At 41.1% G+C, this 15,839-nt stretch overlaps 1 protein-coding gene across 2 annotated transcripts in view; it reads left to right on the top strand.

Moving 5' to 3' along the window:
• Positions 1-1,255: 1,255 nt before the first annotated feature.
• FZD6 (frizzled class receptor 6) overlaps positions 1,256-15,839 on the top strand; it is a 25,953-nt gene continuing 11,369 nt past the window's right edge. The window contains exons 1-2 of one of the 2 annotated variants that reach the window (XM_004679677.2): positions 1,264-1,395; positions 1,511-1,595. In XM_004679677.2, coding sequence (XP_004679734.1) covers positions 1,515-1,595 — 81 coding nt within the window. In that variant the 5' untranslated portion in view covers positions 1,264-1,395; positions 1,511-1,514. Of the gene's footprint in view, positions 1,596-15,839 lie in introns of both variants that reach the window. The other variant, XM_004679676.2, reaches the window with a different exon arrangement.

Here is a 15,839-nt window from a genome sequence, read left to right as displayed (position 1 = left end):
CGCGGTGTTCTGGGCGGCGTGTGAGGCCGACGGCCCTCGCCATCCGGGGTCCTGCGTCCTTCCACTCTGAAACGCCGTGGGACTGTCCGTGGCGGCCGCCGTCTCGGCGAGCCGGGACCTGCCCGCCCAACCTGGAGCGCGATCTCGCGGGATCGGTCAGCTCTCGCTCCCCGTGCGGCTCGGGCGGCCGCGGAGTCCCAGCTCCTCGAAGCCGACTCAGGTCGCGGGGGGCGCGGGGGGCTGGACTGGACCGGGGGGTCGCGCTGCCCTCGATTGCCGCCCGAGGTGAGGCTCCTGCGGCCGGGACAGGGCGGGGCCGCGGGCTGGGGGGATCTTGGGGGCGCAGGGCGAGAGTCACTGGGTGCAGGGGGGCCGCAGGTGCGGGGCGGCGGCGGCGGGACCGTCCGCTGGGCCAAAGTTTCCGCGAAGTTGGCGCCAGCTCCGGAAAGGCGACGCCGCGGGCGCGGGCCGGGGCGCAGCTGCAGCGACCGCAGGCCTGGGGCAGGTGCCTGGCTGCGGGGCGAACTGCCCAGCCCGCGGCTGGAAGCCTGGGCACGGTGTGGTTGCGTGGGGCGCGGCTACTGGTGACTCAGAGCCCCCCGCCTGCCTGCCCCAGCGTCTCGGGGGCTCTCCCGGGGCCGCTCTGCTCATTTTCCCTCTCGGTGGGGTCATTTCATTCCCTAGCCCGTGAGGACTTGGTTCGCTGCTCCGCAGGATCAATCTTAGACGTCTTCCTCCAGCTGGCCTTTGGGAAAACAGAAAAAGTCCATTCCTGGAAGACTGCCACAAAACTTGCTCTTTAGAATCGTTATAGAGTTTAAAAACTCGTTAGGCGCTGGGACTGAGAGAATTTCTCTGGGACTGAGTTTTCTTGTGGGTAATAAGGTATCCAGCAGGGAACCATTGATTTGACAACCCTAGGAACCCTTTTTACTCTTATCGTCTTTTGGCTAAGATCAGGTGTGAGCTTACTCCTAACCCTTGAGCATAACCCTTCCCCCTCCAGCTCACTCATCCTCTCCTCCTTTAACCCCGTGTTCCACGCAGCCCACACCTTGTTTCATCAATTCCCTAGAAATGAGGCTTCTTCAGCAAATGAGATCTATGTTAAGGCAGGTGGAAGAGTATCCCATAATTTCCCATGGTTTTTCCCGGGCAAATAACCTAGAGTGAAAATCCTCCCTCTGCACTTTGACGTCCACACTGAAGTTTTTGACAAAAAAAAAAAAAAATGCTGATACACTTTTTTGGTTGTTTTTACAGTCATTGACCCAGGACTCATTTTCAGGAAAAGAGCTTCCGTCAAAATGGTAAAATAATGGAGTGAGGAATTTGAACATTTTATCTTTGGATGGAAATCTGAGAATGAAAAGAGCCATTAACTCAAGCCATGTGGTAAAAGCAGGAATTTGAGGAAAATGGAAATGTTTATCTTTTGGGGGACATGTTTTTTTCTACCACTCATAAGAGGGCACAGTCTCTTCACCTGTGAACCAATTACTGTTCCCAGATGTATGAAAATGACCTACAACATGACATTTTTCCCTAATCTGATGGGTCATTATGACCAGAATACTGCTGCTGTGGAAATGGAGGTGAGTGGTCTTCGCACCTTTACAGACAAACAGTTCATGCTGTCTTCTGGAATATACTAAATATGACCTTTTATTTATTTAACAAGGATTTCTTCCAGTTGTGTACAATTCATATTTTCAGTAAATCCTTTTGAAAATTACCCCCCCACACACATACACACACTAACATGTTTTGTTTACAATTATAGCCCTGTTTGATGGGTTTACTTAGGGTTTGCACTGTATGTAGTTATGAATGACTTCAAAATTTCTTGCACTTGGAAAATACATTGCTTTCCTGAGTTGATTGATTGTTCCTCTCGAAATGCAAATTCTGAATTTTTCTTAATTCTTTGAGCATATACATGAACTGGACTAAAAGTAACTATTTATAGTTTCATAAATAGTTGTATTGTTCTCTTTGCATAGTTTTCTGAAATAAGACAAATATTAGAGGGTTGGGGGACTATAGATACTGTTTTACTAGGAAGTAACTTTTTTTTAATAAAAGTATACCACTTAGGGGCCCTCCCTGGTGGCGCAGCAGGTTAATGCGCAGCACTGAGAAACTAAAGCCACTTCCGCATGAGTTCGATCCCCTCCTGCCCAGGAGGTGATCACATGGCGCGGCAGACCTCTCCTGACCCACCTGCTGCTCCCCTCAGCAGTGTACTTTGTAGATCTGCCTGTTCTGCTCCCCAGTCTGTCCCTGGTGAATCCTCTCACCCTCCGCATCTCCGGCCTGTACCCCAGTTCTGTATGAATAAATAAGTAAATCTTAAAAAAAAAAAAAAAGGTATACCACTGAAGTACTCCATGTAAAAATGAAATTACCTTTTATGTAGAAGAGCACAATGGCATTAAAGATTGCCTTAGGTGTTTTGGTTACCTGCCTGTGGCTTAGAGATAGGCAGATTGCTAGGGAGGTGTGAGAAGAAAGTGTCACCTATTCTGTATACAGCTGTTAGGTGGGAAAGTCTCCTACAAACTGCACTTGCCCAGGGATGATTAAAAACTTCTCCCCAGATTTTTGTGAATAGAGAAGACCCCTCCAATTTTAACATAGACACCACTTTAAAAACCAGCTAGCTTTGATTTTGCTGGCTTCCATGCAAAACAGTTACCCACTACCTCACTGAAGACTCATGTCTAAAACAGGCCTGCTTTTAAGTAGATACTAGATAAATACCAAATACTTTAAAGGGTTTTACAAGTTATATATTATTTCACTGGTTTTCCAAATCAGTATAAGATATCAGTTTGAAAATTTTTCCCAAAAAATGATGCAGCAAGACTTTCATTGATGGTGATCTAAAATAAAGCATGTAATGGTTTTACCTTCAAGTAGTATTTATAGTACTCATTTTCTCTGATAAAAATTTTTTGATTTGATTAAATTTTTTAAAAAAACTGGGTTCTCTGTGTATCGTTACATAAATTTTAAGTTTGAATGCTAACTGACCTTATAAATTTAGATCATTTTGACTCTGGTCCCTGATGAATATCATATGAAAATAGATGTCTGTTATCAAATGCTCATAATTGTAAGGTACAAACTAGTTTTTGTACCAACTGTCTTTTTAAAAGCATTTCTTGTTGATGAAAAATAAAAAGTTTCTTCTTTACCTAACACCTCTCCCAGGTAGTTTGTGTCTGAACATTTACCAAGATATTTCTGATTTTTTCCTTTCAGTTGGTAACTAGCATGACCAGTCTATTATATAATGTTCCCATTATGCTAAACTTTTTCAGTCTTTACTAATTTTTATTCAAAAATTATACTTTAGTGTGGTAAAAAAAAGAATGCCATCAAGCATCCATTTAATGCTAGCATTAACTTTAGTCTACAAAAAAAGAAAGGGAAATATAAAAGCAAAACAATACCAACCTGAGTCAGACTTTCAATTCCTATATATAACTTTTTTTTGCTCCATGTTTTTTCCTGTTGCTCCATCCTTACTTGTCCTCAACCAGCAGCACTCTCCTTTAGCTCCTATATTAAATGGCCCGGATCCTGTAATTTGAGAGTTTATAAGTGATTCTGAATATCATGCAGAACACTTTTTAACCTCGTTTGTGCCATTGATCTCCTCTCAAAATAGGAGAAATATATTTTTTTTAAGTTTCTTTTTAAGAAAGGGGGAGGCTTTATTGTGCTCCCTGGCAGGTGAGATCCCTAGCCCCCCAGCAGGGGCCTGGGAGTCACCTAAATATTTTAAAAATTTTAAGTGGCTAAAATGAGTAGGATTACCAAGGCCTCCAGTGGCCTCCAGTGATACGGAACAGTACTTCTGTGTAGAGCCCAGGTAGAGTGTTCCTGAGCCCTTCTTTACAGAGGGTAAGAAGCTGAAGCCCAGAGAAGATAGAGATTATGATTCCTGCAAGGATCTGAACACTCTAACCTGACAGTCTTCTCTGTTAATCTGGACTCTAAAACTGAAAATAAATAAATAAATAAAGACCAAACTCTAGGGTGGCACCCAGAGCTGGTTAGGAATTCTGCCTTCCTGCCTTGCTTCTGAGCTTGTCCCTTCTCATGCTACTCTCTTGGAGTCAGTCACATCAACCTTTGTGTGGGACACAAATCCTTACTCTCCTACGGCCATGTCTCTGCACTTGTATCCACTGCCTCGTGGGTTCTCCACTTACCCTGCTTCATCTCGTTTTTTCAGGTCTTACGAAAGCAACAACAATACTTAATAAAACTTACTCTCACCTTTCTCTCAAGCATATTAAACTACTCATTTTTCACACTCTGAGATTGCTTAATGTATATGACTCTTCTAACGCTCATCATGCTGTCTGGCTACTATTTACATGGCTCTTACTAAACTGTGATCTTGTTAAGAGTAGGAATTTTTTTTTTTTTTTTCATTTCTACTCCTGATACCTAGGTGCATGGTTGATGCTTAGTAAATGCTGGACAAAGAAAAAGGTTGTGTCTCCTACTCAATCGGCAAAGAGAATTTTCCTTCCTATCCTTATCTTCCACCTGTACCTTTGGCAGTGTCCAAGTGAAAAGCATTCTGATATTTTCAAGTCATTTATATATCATCCACTTTTGTTCTGCCTGAGCCTTGTTCAGTGAAATAATATTCATTGATATCTTCTATGTTATTTTGCATGTTAGCTTGACACGTTCTTAGAATTTAAACAATTTTATACTCTTTATATGAGGTAAAAGAAGTCATCTCTTTTTCAAATCGAACTCATTTTTAATCAAATTAGATTAATTTGCCATTTGTTTACTTAATTATAAAATTTGGGGATACAGCTTCACACCTCACATGTGTGTGTGCCCACACTTCCCTCCACCAAAGCCACTGATATGCAACCTTATTCCCCCATCCTTTTCTTCCCGCCCCCCCCCCCCACAATGTATTTCACAATCTCAGGTTACTTTCCTTATGTCTTGCCAGTTTGTTTTCTCTCATTGTTTATATTCCACTTCTCTCACCTGAGTGAAACCAGCCAGTAGTTGGCTTTCGCTTTCTGACTTACCTTTCTTATAGTCACCTCAAGATCCATCCTTTTTTCCCCCAGGAAAATTTCATCTTTTTAAGTGCTGAGTAGTGGGAATTCATCTTTTGATTGGGCCTTGTTATTATAAACTATCTGTGCCAGACTTTTTCAAACATTTTACTTTAATGCCTACGTTTACAGTCCAGCTAAATACTATATTATACCTGCATATATAGTGGATTTTACTTTTCAAAAAATGTCTTAATAGTTTCTCTGGGGAACCGATTGGGTTTTAACACCATGAAATCAACTGCCTTTGTTTCCATCTGATCCCTCTTGAATTTTAATATTCACTGTGAATTAATATTAGGATGGGGTGTGAAGAATTATCTGATAGATTATGGCAACCAATTGTGCCTTATTTGCTACCAAGAATTTCATACAAGTTAAGAACTGCCTCACTCCTTAGCTTTCACTTTGTATGATGGCCTATCCTATTTAATAGACTCTATGGCATTTGTGGTTGTTCATCATCTGTGATTACGTGACAGGTTTAGAGCAGTGATTCCCAAAGCTTAGTCGATGGAGAACCTCACAGCTTCTTAGAAATGCAAGTTCATGGACCCCATACCAACCTACTGAATCATGATCTGTGAACAGAGAGCCCAAGAAACAGGTTTAGCAAGCTGTCTGGGTGTTTCTTGCGAATGTTTTAAGTTGAGATCCACTGGGTTTAGCTGGGGATGCAAACTTTTTCTGTAAAGTGTCAAATAATAGTTTGGCTTTGCAAACTATCTAGTCTCCGTTACAGCTCTTCAGTGCTACAGTTGTAGTAAGACAGCAGCCACAGGCAACATAAAAATACACGACTGTAGACTATATCCATTTCCTTATTTTGTAACTGGATGCTGAAATTATTTGTATCACAGACTTATTTTACAAATCTGCATACTAACTTGTCATTGTAATGAAAAGGATGTAGTCTCACTCTCCCATGAGGAAAAACAAAATGGCTGCTTGGTTTTCCATTGTGTTGCTCTGTGTTTCATATGTAGAGCATTGTTTCTCAAACTGTGAGGTTAATGCCCTTTGAGGGAGTGATTTCATCCAGAGAGAACTGAGACTGATCTAGGGAAAATGGAAACAGCAACATTGTATTTTCTTTTTGAGTTGCCTTCATTGAAGTTAGGCAAAAGCAAAGTCAGGCATTGTTTGGAACAGCATGTGGTCATGTGGTCCTTCCACATTTCAACAGTGTAAAGGGAAGTGCCCCAAACCCTTTCCTTTCCACCTGTTAGTGTGGACTATTAAAATATCTCTATTCAACTAAAAATGAAGGAATGAAGATAAACTGTTAAACCAAAAACCTGTTTCTATTGGGCAGTGGTTTTTAAACATTATTGTTTTTCTGCTTTCAGAAATGGCACTTTCTTAGTCTCTATTCTTACATTCTCACACTCAGAAAGAAAATATTTAGTATGACTGACCACTTTACTTAAAATGAAGTGGACACTGGAAAGTGTTCCAGGACAGTTGTGTATATAGTGGCTACTATTGTTTTTTAAGTAGAAACCACAGCACTTTCCTTTGTAATGTTGTGTTGTACTGGGAGGGAGAGTAACTTGACTTCCTGAGTTAGCAGAACCAGGGTGAGACCTCTGTGTGAACAGAAGACTATAGTTGCCTTGGGGAGGCTCTGCTGACAGGCACAAGGTTCTTTACAGGGCCATTATTTGGTCTTCCACGGTCAGGGATATTATTAGTTCTGCCTTCAACTGAGCTTATCCATAAAGCGACATGATTTTCTGAGACCATGGGAAGACTGTTCTAGCACGATTATGTCTTTTCCTAGAGAATGTGTTGTGTAGATAATGAAGCCTTTTCCCTCGTCTGTGTATTTATTATATATGCACGCATTCATGTTTATTGCATGTGCTTTGAATGTGACTTCCCCATGTTGCTGCCATAGGTCTCTGTACTTGCTACCTCCCCCCACTCTATACCAGGAAGGACAGTTACCAGAATCATCCTCAGGCCCAGAATTATAGTTTCTCAGGTTATAAATGTTAAAGTTAAAAATTAATTAACTCTCCCATGGGGATTACAACTGAGATGGAAAAAGGCACAAAATGATGTAAAAATAAGCTATTATATTATTTTTTAAAAATTAACTCTTCATTGGATAGATTCTTTTGTAAAGACAACCAGTCACTCTGTTGTTGTTGTTTTTTAATTAATTTATTTTCTACATCATTGTCCATTTTTGTACACTATTTGAGTTCACCTGTCAGGTGTAGGCCCCATAGTTCTGAAGCTGGTGTGTGTTGTTACTGCTGCGGCTACTTTTCACCTTGGTTTAGCTGTGAAAAACCAGGAATTTGGCCCTTAAGCCACCACAGGTTCTAGTCCTCTGAAGTAAAAAGAAACCTGCAGATTTTTTAGATAAGTAAACAGAGAAGTAAACTTTGTTTAAGAAGTTAAAGAACAGTTTATTTTTTTTAAAGATTTATTTATTATGCATATAGAACTGGGGTACAGGCCAGAGGTGCAGGGGTGGTGAGAGGTTTCACCAGAGACAGAGTGGGGAGCAGAATAGGCGATCGACAACGTACACTGCTGAGGGGAGCAGCGGGCGGGTCAGGAGAGGTCTGCCACGCCATGTGGTCACCTCCGGGGCAGGCGGGGATTGAACTCATGCAGAAGTGGCTTTAGCTTCCCAGTGCTGTGCTTTAACCTGCTGTGCCACCAGGGAGGGCCCAAGAACAGTTTATGTAAAGAAAGAAAGCAAGGACTCCGATGTGTGTTGTACCTGAGAGAGTGAAGAAGCCATTATGGGTCCAGGTCTAGGGGATATTTAAGCTTTATTTTTCCTATTCTACAGTCTCATCATCCTAGTTGGTGACTGGCTCTGTCCCACCGGTCTCATTCCTCCGGGAGCATGTGCCCATTTCCCCAGCTCTTAGAGTTTCTCTTTTATCTCCCCTGTCCAGGGTCTTATTCTCTCAAGTTTTATTGACCTTGTTCATTTCTGACTTCATCTCTGCAGTATGTTGTGGCTAGCAACTCCTAGAATTTACTGCCCTTATCTCAGAGGCCTCTTGTACTCTCCCCAGCCCCTGCCTCTACTGCCCCTGAATCTGCCTGCTTAACCCTACCCTTCCCGGGGGCTCACTCCCACCACCCCAGCACCGGCACCCCTCACTGTAGTTCCTGTGCCCTTCCCTTCCCTGTAGTGACCCCTCTCTCTCCACCTTCCCTGTTGTGTGCTTGATCTATGGTCAGTTTGCAAGTTTTGTCTTTTTCTGGAGCCTTTGTTCAGTTTCAGATATTCCATCTATAAGTGAAAGCATCATTATTTCTCTTTCTCATTCCAACCTACTTTGCTTAGCATAATCCCTTCCAGCTTTATCCATATTACCACAACTGGCATAGTTAATCTTTTTTAACTGCAAAGTAGTATTCTCCTGTGTACATATACCACATTCTTAGTCCATTCATCTGTTCAGGGATATTTAGGTTGTTTCCTTATCTTGGATATTGGGAATTGTGCTGCAGTAAAGATCAGTAGATAGGAATACAGAGTTTCTTTTGAATTAGTGTTTTTGTATCCTTTGGGTAAATTCCTAGGAGTGAATCACTGGGTCACATGTTAGATCCATTTTTAGTGTTTTGAGGACCCTCCACACTTGTAGGACCGTTCATAATGGCTGGACTAGTTTGCATTCCTAACAGTAAGAGGGTTCCTTTGTCTCCACTTCCTGGCCAGCATTTGTCGTTGCCAGTTTTTTTTTTTTGTTTTTAACATGGGCCATTCTCACTGGTCTGAGGGGGTTTCTCATTGTGGTTTTGATTAATAAGTCATGATAGTTGGTTACTTTGTATTTTAATTTTCAAAGTTAGTTTAACTTTCAAAGGAAAATGCTTTCGAAAAAGTGAGTTAAAATTTGTCATGCTGGGCCTTGCCTGTGGGTGCAGCAGGTTAAAGCATAGCACTATGGGGCTTTTCCCAGCCTCTGCAGCACAGGTTCGATACCCAGGTAGGGTCCTGACCCACATGGTGCAGCAGACCTTTCCTGTCTCACCTAATACTCCCCTCAGCTGTGTATTTCAGTCAATCTGCCTGTTCTGCTCCCCACTCTGTCTCTGGTGCACCCTCTCACCCCCTGCATCTCAGGCCTGTACCCCAGTTCTTATATGCATAAATAAATAAAAACTTTTTAAAAAATTGTAATACTGTCTGCTAAGAAATACTTCATAAACTTTCCATTTTGGAAATATTGTAAATTTCTACTTTTTGTTCTACTCTTGGATTCTAGATTCTAGATTCCATTGCTAAAGAAGCTGATCTAGATTCCATTGCTAAAGAAGCTGGGATTAGTCACGTTCATGAAAATAAGTGACATGGTTTGTACCACTTTATTACACAGTAGCCCGTGTTAAAGTCTCAGTGATAATTGATAAAGAGTTTATTAGATAAGGTGAGGATTCAAGCTGTGGAGAAGAGACTGGTCAGAAAGGGGTTCCATCCAACTGCTTTTTTGACACCTCTACTCCAGGTAGGGTTTGCTTTTAACATAGGGAGGTCTGTTTTTTTCCTACAGAAAAACAAGAGAGTTACATGCAAATGGCAGGAACAAAGAATGTATGGGCATCTGTTAATTCCAGATGGGGTAACAGGCATTCTTTAAATTCGTTATCTCTGTTAGGTATAATTTGCTTGTGCGAAAGTCAAGAACTGAAAAAATAAGGAAATGCCAGCTCGGTTGGACATCCTAGGGTCACGTGGGCATAGGGTCCAGTGGAGTTGGGAGGGCGCCGCAAGGTACCAGTGGGCTGGGTTGACCCATGAGCCCTTCTCAGCAACTCTCTGCAGCCTGCTGACTTTGCCCTGTGCAAGTTCTTTTCCTTTCTAAGGCAAAATGTGTTGATATTCTTCCACATTCATTGACATTCTCAGAGAATTTATTTGAGATTCTTTATTTGCTCTTGAAAGTACTTGCTCTGTGAAGTGTAAATATTTACTAAACTCCCCATGAGGTCTGTAGTGACTGTAGCTCAGACACATCACTTTTCTTTTTTTCAGTCATTTCTTAATTTTCTTTCCCATCACTAGAAGTTGACTTGATTTTTGGTGCCACTTTAAAGTAATAAATAAAGCTTATATTACTTCGCGAGCACAAATCCTGAGCAGCGAATCAGATGCTGTGTTGTTACTGGCTTTGCCCACTGGTAATGTTGCTAACTCCATGTAACAGTGGGGTTCTGAGGCAGTGACAGGATCGTATATCCTGTGTCTTTAAAATTATAGGGGACAAGCATGGCCAAGATATTGCTACAGAACCACTCTTCTGTGGTTAGATGTGGTTATGTGTGTGTGTGTGTGTATGTATAGGTATATATATATATACACATACATGTTTTTAAAAGGTTTATTTATTTATGCTTATAGAACTGGGGTACAGGCCAGAAATTTGATGGGTGAAAAGATTCACCAGAGACAGAGTGGGTAATAGAACAGGATGATAAACTGAAATAACACTCTGAGGGGAGCAGCGGGCAGGTCAGGAGAGGTCTGCCGCGCCATGTGGGTCAGCTCCCTGGCGGGGATCACACTCACACTGCAGTGGCTTCAGAGAGCTTCATAATGTGGTGCTTTAACCTATTGCACCACCAGGGAGGGCCCAGATTTACATATGTTTTTTAAAAAGCAAATCTTTCTTATTTTGATTTCTTTCTCTTAAAATTATAGCTAGTATTTTCTCTTCAGGATCTTACCTTGGGACCCATATTATATTTTCTTCAATTACTGTGTCTTTATAGTTCTGAACTAGCTAGTCCTTTCCAGATATATCTCATTAAGACCAGCTAGTGTTTATTCATGGAATAAATATCTGAGTGCCTAAATAAACAAATATTTAAGGCATATTGAGGGACTAGACTTATAGTAATGAACCAAACAGACCCCTGTGCCTTTAAGGAGTTCGTATTCTGATAGAAGAAATGTAAGACAACATGTTTCTGTCATTTTACTTTTAGTTTTTTGTGGAGGCTTTTATTCTTAAATTACTTCCCCCCCCATCCAAAAAATACCTTTAGACCTATATTAATATTTTAGTATTTTTTCATTTTCTCTGTATAGCTCTTTTATTCTTTTAACTTTAAAAAAGGAGCCTTCTTTCTTTGTATTTTGATGAATTTTCTTTTTTCTTCTATGCCCTTTCAACCTGAGCTAGGGTACCCAGACTGGTTAAACAAGAAAGGAATTTACTAGAAGACGAGCAGGTCCGTCAGAGAATCAAAAAGCAAAAGTCAGGCTCAGACTTTGCCAGCTACTCCCAGGACACAGAGAAAAGAATGGGCTACTTGTGAGCACGGTACAGAGGGAGTTTCATTAGGACAAAGCCTGGATGGGAGGAATCCCACTGGAACCATCTTGCTGAGGACTTGGGGTTGATTGCTGCTCTGCTCTTGGCAAACTGACTTCTTAGCAATAAAACCAGATCGCTTCAGAGAGGGGAAGTGATCATTGTATCTGGGCACACCTTTCTGCCTTCATGGTCCTTTTGTTCCTGAGCAGAGTAACCAAATACGGATAGTAAGCGGAAAGCTTGATTAACATCCACAGAGTGGATAATTTAACCTGCACATTTAAAAAACTGTATTTGTTCAGGGAGCTTTGGGTTTGCATTCACATGTAACAAAAATTATTTTCACATTGTTAGTTCACTTTGGAGAAGTCGCTTCTCCAGACTACTAATCACCAGCCTCCCATTCTTGTTCCTTGCGGTCTCTATCTGATTATATCACTGGCCAAATCAGTGTGACTCCTGACCTCATACCATCTTTCTGAGATATAGTGAATGCCGGACAAGTTCACTCTTAGCTGAGGCCAGCTTGTGGTAACCAGGTTAGCACTGTTTCCTCATCATCCAGTCGGTCAGAGGAAACTGTCCATTAAGCCATAGGTGTGTTTTAAGGGAAAAGTGGCAACAATAGTGTGGAAATAGGTACTCTCGAGAGTGTGAGCAGTAGGCTCATACTATTTTCCCACATCTTTAAGATCTGCTAGATCAGGCATTTGAAGTTGTTACAACTAACATCTAAGTCTTTTTTGCAGACTTTGAACTGTTTCTCTTGGGGCAGGCTGAAGCAGAATTCTGGTTGTAGATTGAGACACTGAAGAATGGTAGGGATACCATTGTTTTGTTACAAAGCAAATCTTTCCATTGATGAGTGTCCGGCCTCCATGCACAAAGGATGAGGGTTCTCGGGCTTTAGGTTTGGAGTGTGTGTTCTAAATCTTTCCTGTGTCCCCACTTTAGGTCTTCGGTTTCAACTGCTCCCTTATCACAATGTCACTAGATTTCTTACGTGAAAGAGAAGCAAATTCAGCTGATATAATTTGGTAACCAGCAAGGTTAAAACTGTGCATTTGGTTTTCAACTTCTTAAGCTATACATCCTGTTAATCTGGTGTTTCACTCCACATCTAAAGCTGAGAATTCAGGGATGCCGGTTTGTGGCTGAGGCACTCATCCACATCCTTAAATGCACAGTGCTCTTCATGCTCCATTCTGCTTTCCTGGCAGCAGCCACTCAGCCTTGCCTTCACTGCGTACAGCACATCCTTTCTAAGACGGTGTAGGGATCTAAATCTAAGGATAATACGTAACTTTTTCTGCTATGTTTATCGTGCGCTACCAGCTTTCCCTCTCTAAAGACTAACAGAATAGTCACTGCTTTTCACTTCAATTAGGCCAGAAAACCAGTTCTTCGATTCCTCCCATTTCACCAAGGTCACTTACAGCCCAATCTTCAAATAATTGCTGGACTGGTCAGTCTTCTTGCTTACAAACAATAGAAACCAATTTTGACTAGCATAAGCAGAAGATGGACAGATTTGGATAGCTTGAGGAGTCATGGAGAAGCTGGAAAGTGAGGTCCCAGGTACAAGGAGGAGCCAGATGGACCAGGGCTCCATTGGGTCACACATCAGTCTGCCACCAGTGCCAGTGCCTGTGCCATGCCTAAGCCTTTGTCCTCATGCACTTATTTTGGAACTGTAGAGATTATTATTCTACTCAGTTTTCTCAGATAACCTGACTCTGCTTTTTTCCCTAACCCTCTCCCCAAGAATCACAACACCTGGAACCTCCACACAGCCAGCCTTAGACTATGTTCCTATGTATTATTTGTTACCAGGTTACATCTCTATACCCTTCCCCAAGCTTCCGTAACAACCCACCTACTTTGGGATTCCAACATCTGAGTGCTGGCCAGATGAAAACAAGAAATATTTACTGCAGATGTTGGTGAAAAACGGAGTTACCTATCAAAGAGAAACATCATTGTAATACCTGTGGTTGTTTTGATTTGCATCCAGCTCTGCTACTCATGTCTTTGTTACCTTTTCATAAGCTTTTTGAGTCATGAGATTAATAAATCGTTGCTCCAGTTTTACTCTGATAGATGCTCATAGACTCAAAGACAGAAAATCATCTGCCAGACATGACACAGCTAGTCAACAGCAGAGTGATGACCAGAATTATGCTGGCATTATTTCCAGTAAAGGGCTATATAAAATACAGCGTGTCTTCTGGTCTTCATTGTCTATCATACTGTTTGCTCTGGCTATTCTTCAGAATAAAGATATGAGTTGCCTTCTTAATCGACTTCTTCCTCATCCTTACTGGTACTACTATTAACGACCCTGGGATTTTTGCCAGGGCTGACCATTTTCTTCAAGGAGAAAGTCTACCTTTCATTTCTCTAAACATTAAAACTACAATAGGCAGGACTACTTTAGTTTTTATTAAAAGGTGAAATTCCAGAAGTGTTATTGATGTTTTATGTTGTGGTTAGTTTTGGGATATGTTCCTGAGTCTTCCTCAAGAACGAAATTTGAGAAATAGAACTTCATGACCAAAACCGTGTTACTAAGAGAGTTAAGAAATTGTGTCATTAATTTGGTGATGGGAAGCCCATGGGGATTACAACTGAGATGGAAAAGGCACAAAATGATGTAAAAATTAACTATTATATTATTTTTTTTAAGTTGTGTCATTAAGGGGAAGAAAGAACACTGAAGTGAAAAGATGAGAAAGCTTGAAATTTGTTCCATTCACGGAATAAGCTATTACTTATTGTACCAAATAACTGCTTAAATGGTGGGATTCCGCATGTAAATTAACAACATAAGAAATACCACAAATGAGTTAAGTTAATAGTCTTTCTATTTTAAGGTTTGGTTTCTGAGGATGATACCCACGACAGCTTGTAGAAGATCATAATGATTTCTATCAACATTTTTATTTCAAAAGATTAGGGGTAGAAGCTCATTCTGTTTGTTTTCAACTGATTAGAGGACTGACTGCCCATTATTTAATGTGCTATCATTTGTTCTAAAATTAGTTGTTCCAAAATTACCGACTTGAGGAGGTACATGTATTTTCTGGAATGCAATAAACATAGCTTGAGATTTTATAGCCTGTGATTATGTCTCATGTGAACATTTATTTATTCAGACTGAAGACTTTTGTTTCATGTAGAGCATTCCCCCTCCTCACTTGATACCTTTTCTTCCCTTCATGCTTGTTAATATCCTTGCCTATCTTGTACTTTGGGAGAGGGTGATTTTCTGGGGAGTTGGGCCTGTTTAGATGACTGTTGTGGTTTAGATGACTGAACGTGGACTCAGGTTCATATTCCAGTTGCCTGTGAAACTGTGAAAGGGGCTTAGCTTCGTAGAGCTTCAGTTTTCTCATCTTCAAGGTAGGGATAAGAACATCTTTCTCATAGGATTGTTTTAAAAAGAATTGTTATATGAAAAAGCACAGTGTGGAGCTTATGGCTAGTGCTAAGTAAACCAAAGTTCTGAGTTCTCTTCAGTCACTACAGTATTGGTAAATGTAGCATTACATCAGGAGTAATTCTAATCAGACCAGATTTGGGGATTTCAGTAACAATTTCAAATAAAAAATTGGATTCTCTTTTCCTCACTTGTAGTCTGAGAGCTTAGATTAGGTCAGCTGTTTTCATACTGTGCTCTCTGGAGGTGCTTTGAGGTCACCAGCAGGAAGGGAGAACAGACAGAGGTACCTCAGAGGGAGGGTTTCCTGTTCAACCAGAGCAGCTGTGCTTTTATTTATTTAATTTATTTGGCTTCTTTGTAACTCTTATGTAAAGGAAATATTCCTTGGCAACACACACACACACACACACACACACTTACTTTGAAAGTAATAGACTTAAAAGCCCTCACAGATCTCTTCCAACTCTATAATTCTTTGTTAGTCTGCAAAAGAACTTGAAACTCAGTAGCCTACATTGTCTCTGACATGAAGACAGCTTTTGTTTGTCCTGCATAGTAGTTTAAAAGTTTGCATTTTAGTGTTAAAATTTTAAATTTGGGAGATTTTACATAAAAATCCAGATTCTAGTATGCTATGAAAAGTTGATATATCTGACAATTCTTTGCCCATATTTCCAAGTGATAGTCTGCTAACCTTGAATAGCTGCTCTCCAGCTGCTCCCTCTTATCCATAACCCTTTGAATTTACCTTTCTAGTCTCTGACAGTATTTGAGTCTTCAGGATCTCACACAGTGTCAACAGATTGTGTAAACACTGACATTGAATGAATCAGCGCTGGTGAGCTAGAAAAACTAAACACAGGATGTGACTTGCTGTGCTTGTCCTTTAAGAAAATTGTTTTAAAATAGCAAAAGTAGGCCCTCCCTGGTGGCGCAGCGGGTTAAAGCACTGCACTGAGAAGCTAAAGCCACTTCTGCATGAGTTCGATTCCC

Source organism: Condylura cristata, unplaced genomic scaffold, assembly GCF_000260355.1.
Source record: "Condylura cristata isolate star-nosed mole 26May11 unplaced genomic scaffold, ConCri1.0 scaffold00009, whole genome shotgun sequence".
In the NCBI taxonomy this organism is placed as follows: Eukaryota; Metazoa; Chordata; class Mammalia; order Eulipotyphla; family Talpidae; genus Condylura; species Condylura cristata.
This window is presented reverse-complemented; position numbering and strand designations above follow the sequence as displayed.